Genomic DNA, 10173 nt, shown 5'->3' with positions numbered 1-10173 from the left:
GAGATACAAGTAATGGTGAACATTACTTTGGTACAATCACACATTAATAACGTCAGGCTACACTCAATTTGGTTTATTTAAATTATTTCCCATTAAAAACATAATGTTTTACATTTTTTCATACATGCTGCTCGTATTTTTTTTTAATGAAAAAGTATAAATACAAGTATACAGTTCAATAAAAAAAATTAACATACAGTATCTGACCTGGTTACATATTTGATGTGATGCACATCAATCAAATAATGTGTCTTACAGAGAAACATTATACAAATGAGAAATATAATCAGTTCCAATATAACACATGTTATTCATTTTACAAAAGTAGTACAGTGTTTTAATTGCACTAAAATAAACTAAAAATTGTTAATTCTTCAATTAAAAATTAAGTTCTTGCTGAAGGGATCTGGCTTCGGATCCATGGAAGATGCGAAAGAAAACGTTTCCAAGCTCCTTAGAAGCTTTGTAGGCCAAAGATTTCCAACACGACTTTAAAGAATGAAAGCACATGCAGCAATATGTTAAATAAGACAGAGAGAGTAAATTGAAAGAAATATATGTTACAAGATCTTTTTTCACGAGTCCTCTTTTAAACTCTATAGCCTAAGGTCATATTCATAAGATATTTTAAAATGTCTTTACATAAAATGTAGACCACATGTACAATTTGTTACTTGTTCCTGCTGTAGAAGTAACTTACCTTTCAACTGGGATAATTTTCGTACTGTCTTTTATCTCGTTATGGGACAATTCTTTTGTGTTTAAATAATATTTTTGGTGTCTAATGAAAAAAAGGTGATTTGAATTATAATAAATTAGTGAGGGTTTACACTGTTATTATATAACTGAATAATTATAAAAAGATTTCTTTGCAACTGTGACCACAGGTAGTTTGTATAAATAACAATTTAAAAAAGATAATACTAAGAGTAGACCTTCATTGAATCCAGAAGGGATACCCAATAGAAAATTTAAATTAATTGTTACCCGACTTACAGTCAAAGTCAACATTTTGAAAATTAACTTTAAAACAATTAGTCTGACATTTATTTCTTTTGGCACTAAGGAAGGTAGTAAAACGACTTTTACGTCGAAACAGTTAAGGTTTCGAATTTATTTTTAATAGTTTAATACCATCAATATGATTTAAGGTTGCACCTGTCGTTTGCAAACCCCACCCAGTATCGTAATCATCATCAATTTTTGCTTGGTACCAATTCAGGTGAGAACTGAGGTACATTTTGCTTGATCAGTTTTTGCTTTTAACATATGAAATGAGCAGGGGGGCTGATGAAAACTGACTAAAAAACCAGTTTTCAAATTTTAACTTTTCCATGAAACTGGTTTCAAATTTTTACAGCTAACAAACAAGACATATTTATAACTTAAAATAGAAGTTTTTAATTTATAATTCAAAATACAAAAAAGGAAAACATAAGGTACGTATATAAAATTATTAAAATAATACCCTTAAAAAATCAAAGAAATTAACAAATGTTTTATATTTATGTAAATTATTATTTTACTTCTTTCTTTATTTGCTCACTTGCTACTAAAATGGGCTTTCAAATATTAAATAATAAATATAAATTTTTTATTCTTCTATTTGTAGCCTCTAATTTCAAAAACTCTTCTTTAATGTTTGAGGACTATAGGAAATCACTTCTTCAGAGTCTTACAGACATTTATTTATTGCTAAATCCATAGCATTTCTCATCATAGATCATCTTGATTTTCTTCTTTGTCACTTTTTTTAACATCGCAATCAACTATTGTAGAATAATCATTATATAATCTTGTTAATATCTGTCCAGATAACTTAATAATGTCAGTTTCTGTAGCTAATGGAAGAAATATACTAAAAGATTTTGTCCAAATGGTCTGTGAATTTTGTAAATAGAGAAGCGTTACCAATCCCGTCTCTCTTCTTTCTTCAATTTGTGTCTTTATGGAATGTAATAACTTGCAATTAAATTCAGTTTTCAAATTTTTTAATTCACCAAAAAATTTCAAATATGCCTTCATTTTTAATAAATTCACATCTTGTACACTGCCTAAGGCTTCGGCTGCTAATCTTATTGCTCCTGAAACTTTAAGAAGCTCTACAATTTTGCAATATTCTTCTTCATCTTCATTCCACATGTGAGAAGCATTAAGGTCATTCAGATTTAAAACAACAGATTCTTTTAAGTGGTACAAATCTATCTAACATGGCCTCTAAACTATTCTATCTCATTTGACAGTCAAGTATCAGATTTAATTCTTTTCCATATTTCTGTTTCGCATAATAATGAAGAATGCTATTTCTGACAGGGTATTTTCTAAAATATTTGCAATCTTTCTTATTTGAGAAATAAGTTTTTGGCAATTATCTAATAAAACAGGAATAGGTAATCTATAATCATTCATGTCAACAGGGTCTAACTCCTCATAATCATCTCGTTATTTTCAGAGTCCTCATTTGTAGCATTTACATCTGTTTCAGCAGGATTTTTATTTTTATATATGTCAGTAACTGCTAAGTGTATGGCAAGTGAATAGCACAGTTAATTAATTATTGATGGTATTTGGCCAAATCTTTTCATAACAGCAGCACCATCATTTGTTGATACAATTATGTCAGTTGCTAGATCCTAATGAAAAATGTTTAGCTTCTCGAAAACCAGTTTTATGTTGCCTTATCACAACAACTTGCTATAGGAGGTAATCCTAAATTAAAATCTTTTCCAAGATGGTATATGTTGATATTCAAAATCTGCGATTTCTCTATTAGGCCATTCATCTAGTTTAGAAAATTTTTTCCCATCATTCTTCATACAATCTAATTCATTTATAGTTTCATAAAATTAATTAGATTCATGGTAATTAATGGCCGTGTTGTTGTAATGACTCTCATATGAATGAACTTGTACTGCTATTAATGGCTAATCCATCCAAGGCAGCAAGTCTTGATACAATTTCTTCTAAACTACTCCTTTTCAAGAAGTTAAAGATGCTGGGTTGTTTTTGTGAACTCAGGCTAGCATCAGATGATTTTTTGTCCGTAATTTTTTTGTAGACTGTTTTTAAACGATTGTGAAGATTGCTCATGCATGTGATTTTGCAAATTAACATTTTATTACAGTAATTAGAACGCACCTTATATTTTTCTTCAACCTTCTTGAAATAATTCCAAACATCTGACTTTGGACTAAAAAAAATAAATAAATGAAAATATTTACAAATCAATATTTTTAATAATATAAAAATTACAATATCAGATGAATAAACACTGTAGTCTGCGTCACAAAATAATAAACATGGAAATAGGTTCTGAATTTCATCTTAATAATCTCAACACACATTTGTTTAGACACAAAAAAAACAAGTCAATTACACACTCCTGCAGTCTGATGAAGACTGGGCCCACTGCACACACCGATCAGACAGTGTGCACAATGCACATAAATATCTAGTCAGTGTTCTTGTGCAGTAGCACTCTACTCAGGCAACAGTGTTGCCAGACCTTTCTCCGGTATATATTACATTAAAATTGCTTACATTAAAATCATTATAGCGGATTAATATATATGTTATGTATAAATTCAAAACCAGTATTTTTACTGGAAAAAAAAACCAGTTTTTGAATTGCATAATCTGACATAAGTTAATTGATGCTATCTCAGTGTAACGGTGTAATAAAATATGGGACTGTATAGTTCTTCTAGCAGTGGTAGTTAGAATCTGTGTTGTTTTATCATAACCACTTAAAATGTGTGATTTATTTGTCAATTCTACCGACTCTAAAGAATAATCAATAATAATATTTCTGATGGCCAGAAACTGTCCAAGCGATTGGATCAACTTAGCAAACCGTATGATAGAATGTAATGAGAAGAGATGGTGCGATTAGGTTCATGAGGTTGTTTACAAATAGATGAATCACTATGTCCATAATAAAGAGAGAACTGACAGGTTACCTGATGATGTCTGTGATAACCAGCAAATGAATGTTTTAGAATCTTTCCTCAGATATCTCGCCCAGTTCTTGGTGAAGTCACCAGGCTGTTATGTGATAGCAGTCACCGGGTAAGTTTTTTGCCCGATAAATGTGTAAACTAATTTAATGCTGAGGTTGTCAAATTTTCTTTGAATTAAGACATATTACTATGCAGTTTGTCATAGCAACTCTGCCTGTGGATCTATACAGTGACTTTAACAGAGAGCCTTACTCAGGGCTAAGTTACTTATTAGGTAAACTTGTCTTCTAATCCTAATACTTACACAATTTGGTGATGTACTCTAACTTCATATAACAAAAACATTTTGGAATGGATGTTTAATGAGATAAGTAAAAGAAAGGAGATAAATAAATAAAACCAATAACTAACTTGAAAAAGTATATATTTTTAAAATTTAATTCAAAAATATACTATGTATTTACTTTTTTAAGGTAATTATTACTGCTGATAGCACAAAAAAAAATTAAAGAATAAATAATGTCCCATCACAGAATTTAACATTTTCTTTACAATTTCATTAATAAAACTGAAAGAAAATCCCTATCATAGGCACTCAAATCAAAGTCAAATCTAAGATTATGTTTAAATACACAGTATTTACTATAATACAGTTAACTAGTGTACATTTTATGTCAATAATACATGCCGAGAAAAAAAATACACAAATTCCTCAATTTTACTAATATCTAAACATTAATGAAATACTATTTAATACAATTTTGAATCAAACAATAAAATTAAACATGATGTTTTAAACCTGGTGTCGGTAATGTAATATTAAACTACAATAGATTAGCACCATTGAAACAAAAGTCATAAATAAATTCACAAAATAAATCTTAATATTAAGCATCAAGACCACTTAAATTAGAAAATAAACAAATACAAATTTAATCAAATGATACTGATGAAATTACACATGATTTTTGTATTATTTACACAAGTTATCTTAAAAAATAATAAATATTAAAAATCAACTTTTCAGTTAAGAAATAAATAAATAATGTTAGGGAATCCTACATATTTTCAATTGAAATTTTTTCAGAATTCTTAAAAGGATTTTCTATATCTTTTAACGTATTAAAGAATAAGTATCTGGATAAATCATTATTCTATACAGCAGTAGTTTTATGATTACAGCCAGTCGCTGATCATATTTCAATAAAAGCACACTTTTATAGATTATATAATTCAAGTTTAGTGACAAGCATAAGTAGATTTACACAAAATGGATTTTTTTTATGGTTTGACATTAAAAATTAATCATTTTGAACAATCTTTAATGTGACCGTCAGACAGACAACAGAGAAATCGTCAAACACATCTGAATTATCTGTACTTGTGAGCCTAACCATAAAAATGTATCTTCAATATATACGTAAGTAAATAAAAAAGGTGAGCAAACTTTTATTCATTAATAAGTGAATAAAATTTTCTCAGGATGCAGCGCTGATATTACTGAAGTAAATAAATATGGCAATCACAGACTGGAACAGGGCTAAGAAAATTGTTTTAAATTGCAAGATTAGTTTATAATAAAAATTTAATGCTTTAATAATGAGCTACTAAAATTTATTTTATCGGCAAAAAAAATTAAAAATAAGAATTAGTTAAAAAAAAGAAACTTAAATCGTAGGACCCTGTGAAAGAAACTGCTTTAAAATAATGGTATTAAGAAATGTATTATAGTTTTAATATACATATCATCAATTTACAATGTACCTAATTATAATTATAATAATTACTGTTCAAAATGAAATAAATATAATTAATAACATATTAATACTGCAAGACCACAACCAACCTGGCTCAAATGCACAATCTAAACAGATTGGCAAGAGCAATAGAAGAGAAGTTACCTGCCTGCAAGATGACAGTTATATTACTGTTTTTCTATAAAACTGATTTAATATTTTAACATTCTACAACTGAAAAATATGTTGCTTTTTTTAATTTTTCAAACTAAAATTTTAGCTGCTGAAAACACAAAAACCATTTTTTTCTCTAAATAATAAATACACTATATTTTATCATATTGCCTTAATTAAATATACATAAACAGTAACCGATAGCGTAGTTAATTATTTATTAACTGTACATACTATATAACGCATCTTTAATATACAAGTTAACATTATGTATTACATATATTACACAATATATAATTTTATGTATTTATAAATTTATTTACAATGGAAGCGCTCTACCACTTACTCATATTTTATAAATACATTTTTTTTCACAATTAAAATATAACAAAAAACTGTTTAACTAAATAAGCGATAGAGAAAGAATTAAGTTACTTTCTGAAAATATATTCTACTACATTTTTTTTTAACATTAAAGAAAATAATAACACGTCGAAACCTTTTTTATTTTTTTTTTATATATTAATATTATCTAAGCTAGGCCCACAAAATAACAATATTGTTCTTCTACTTACAACACAATAACAAAATTAAAATACAAGAGGACAATTACTTCCTCAGTAATCTGATTTTAATATTTGATATTATACTGCCTAACAAATATTAACAGTTATACTGATGAAAGTTATCTCAGTTTGATCATCACCTATATAGTACCTTAAACTGAAATTTAATGATCAAAATATAGTATCACCACTACTACTACATGTATATTCAAATCCAATTAAAAGTAACATAACCTAAAATTGACTATAATTGTGATCCTGAAGATAATTTTATCTTGATGAAGTTGAAAATACTGAAAATGAAGAGTTAGATAAAGATGGCTGCAATCTACAACGAAAAATCATGTATACTGCCAGTTTAAGAAAATATTTGTTATATATATTTAAACATAGGTTCCTAGTTTACAAAAGATAGTTCACTAAATTAAAATTTCATGTTCGAGCAGTTTAATATAATCTCATACATCTTACATCAGATTACTGAGACTTGTACCTACATTAACTACAGAACATTTTAATAATTAACTTCAGTTTACTCGTTAAATATTACTTCATAATATTAATAAATACAAGTATTTTATTAAATTGATAAAATATAATCAAATATTTATTTGTATGATCAATATATTCATAATTATATATTTCAAATAAGTGTGCAATTAAATATTATTTTTATAATAATTTTAACAATAAATTTGTACTTGCTGACAAAAATATTATAGTTTTATTTTTTGTAATTTTGTCATAATAATATCTATTAAATTATAACACCTGTGTATATAGGTATTTGTTTTAAACTAAATTTTTATATTAATAATGATGATGATAACAATAATAATAGTAAATCTGCATTATAGAATATTCAATTCATGAAATATGTTTTCTTTTATTTAGTTTAACTCTGTTAAACAGAACAGCAACAAAAAAGTAATAGATTCTGATCCATAGCAGTTCAATTTATTATTACTTCATTGCATTTCAAAATAACCATTGTCTTATTTGAAAAATACTTAAATCAAGCAATCATTTCACAATGATAATAATTATCTTTAGCTATTATTCTGATAATTATGAAAGTAAATGAAAACCTATGAAAAAATTTCCAAAATGTTATTAAGAAATTAAAAACCTGATTTATGAGTAAGGATTCTGATAAACAAATGTTTAATACAATAAGGTGTTTACTATATATAAAAAAACTGATTAATTCTGTAATAGTTTTCTTAAGTACAGATTTATTTATTTTATTCATCTTTATCAATTTTTATATGTACATGTAAATTCACAGTAAACATTGTAAATATAGATAAAGACAGACAGCTAAAAAGAAAAAAAAACTGTAACATTTAATTACAAAAATAAAAATAGAATATTGCATGTTTAAATAAATTAAGCTTAATAAACTGATTTTAAATTTGATAAAATACTTCATGTGTTGTATTGCACTTTCTAATGAAATTAATTACTTTCATGTAGTTTTTAAAAATCAGAATACATATATAATCAGATTTCTTATTCTCGATTACTTTTTTCTTTTTACTTCAAATCAAAGTAAAATTACTTCTAGAATTAGTATGATGTAAAAATATATTAAAACTATAATTACCTTTAAAAAAATTCATAATATACCTACCTAATTAAATAAAATTAGAGATTGCAGGAAGACAGTCGTCATATTTACATAATTTTAAAAGTTGTTTATTTAATTAATAAACAAATGTTTAAAAATGCAGAATATAATCATAATACTAATTATTATTACTTGTAAGTTCAAACAATTAAATTTAACCTGCATTTTCACTTAATAAATGTGAAATGTCTCTCTTTACATCCATACATATATATATATATACACACAAATAAAAGATGGAATGTCAACTACCTCAATCAGATAAAAATTAAAGAAAAATGATTTTTTCTATAATCACACCGGTATAATTTCAGTCTCAATATCTTGTAAAGTTAAAAATAAAACCTTAAAAAACAAAATTCATAAATAAAAGTATTTTTATGCACCAATTAGACTAGATGTTTCAAAACATCATCTGTACCAGTAGAGTTTGTTGTATTATATTTAGACGTGTTCCTTGCTATTACCTTATGACAGTATTTTTATATCGCATTACAATGGAAATTAATGAGGACAAAATTTAAGATACTATCACAAACTCTTAATCACTTAATTAATTCTGTTTCAATGACTACAAAAAAGCACCAAATATATAATACTGTGATGATAACAAGGTATTAAAATGTCAGAGCAAAATAATTAGTATGTATATTCTAATAAAACTTATTATTAATAAAAAATGATGTTTACATTCTAACTACTGATTCCTAATATATAACTGTAAAATAAAAGAACTGACACTTGACAACATGAGAATAAGAAATCTGATTTGCATTCAACAGATATATTGTAAAATATATTTATGCATATTTATAATAATCCACCTTTACGGCCAAAAAGCATTGAACTTAAAGTCCCGAGCGATGATGTTTGTTTTGAATTATTATCAGTCGTTGGGCCTTGTACGGTTCCAAGATCGGTTCTTCGTCGTGGCTGTCGTGCTTGTGCTTTTGGTATTTGACTCAATCTCGATTCCAATATACCTGTACCAGGGCGTCCTGGCACACCAAGATTAGGTATTGTCGTTATAGATGATGTTGACTGAACCACTGTAGGCGAACGCGATCTCTGACTTCTTCTAGATAATACATTTTCTAGGACCGATGGTGATATCGAAGTGGACATGGTGGTAGACATTATTGTTTCTAAACCGATCCTTTCTAATGTTTCAACGAGTCCGATGCCAGCCTGTAAATAATGATAAAAATACACAAATTAACAAAAACAGATGGACTGATATGCTTAAAAAATATTCTGGACATGTACTTCAAAACTGTACATTTAGGGTACAAACTTGTTATATTTTTAGAAAATATGAATGTTAATTAAAAAGTATATACATGAAGCAAATAATGCAGCTACATTTATTAAGTGTAATTGTTGTAAGGTTTAAGTAGGAGGTGTGTTCAAAAAGTAATGAAAATTTTTGTTTTTTGGAAAGTATTTTATTTATTCGTCTACATTAATGTTATCCCTTTCAAAATAGTCTCCATTAGTATTATACACTTATGCTGGCACTTTTCCAATCCCCGAAACACTTTTGGAATTGTATTTAGCTCTTTCAGCTATTCACTTTTAATCTCAACTATGCTTGTAAAATGATGGCCCTTTATGTTCTCTTTATTTTTGGGAATAGAAAAAAGTCACATGAGGCCATGTCTGGCGAATATGGTGGCTGGGGTATCATTACAGTGTTGTTTTTGGCTAAAAATTGACGAACAATCAATGAAGTGTGAGGAGGCACATTGTCATGGTGCAAATACCATGAATTGTTTCGCCACAAGTCTGGGTGTTTTTTTTGGATTGCTTCACACAAATAGCATTAAACTTGTAGGTAATACTCCTTATTGATAGTTTGACCTTGTGGCAAGAACTGTGTGATACACTATGCCGTTAAAATTCCTTACCTTCACATTCAAACGTAGTTGTCAAACTTTTTTTGGTCTTTGTGATCCAGAATGTCTCCACTGGGATGATTGAGCCTTAGTTTCAACATGATAAAGGTAAATCCATGTTTCATCACCTATGACACAATATGACATCTATGACCATTATGACACAATTCAGTAGTTCTGAATCGTCGTTGACTTCATTTAGCAACTCCTGAG

At 27.4% G+C, this 10173-nt stretch overlaps 1 protein-coding gene across 9 annotated transcripts in view; it reads right to left on the bottom strand.

Moving 5' to 3' along the window:
• Positions 1-4366: 4366 nt before the first annotated feature.
• milt (trafficking kinesin-binding protein milt) overlaps positions 4367-10173 on the bottom strand; it is a 370892-nt gene continuing 365085 nt past the window's right edge. For all 9 annotated transcript variants that reach the window (XM_075364617.1, XM_075364618.1, XM_075364619.1 and 6 more), the window contains one exon: positions 4367-9253. In XM_075364617.1, coding sequence (XP_075220732.1) covers positions 8876-9253 — 378 coding nt within the window. In that variant the 3' untranslated portion in view covers positions 4367-8875. The remainder of the gene's footprint in view (positions 9254-10173) is intronic.

This window comes from Lycorma delicatula, chromosome 4, assembly GCF_047948215.1.
Source record: "Lycorma delicatula isolate Av1 chromosome 4, ASM4794821v1, whole genome shotgun sequence".
NCBI classification, from domain to species: Eukaryota; Metazoa; Arthropoda; class Insecta; order Hemiptera; family Fulgoridae; genus Lycorma; species Lycorma delicatula.
The sequence above is the reverse complement of the archived record's forward strand: the minus strand, read 5'-3'. Positions and strand labels throughout refer to the sequence as shown.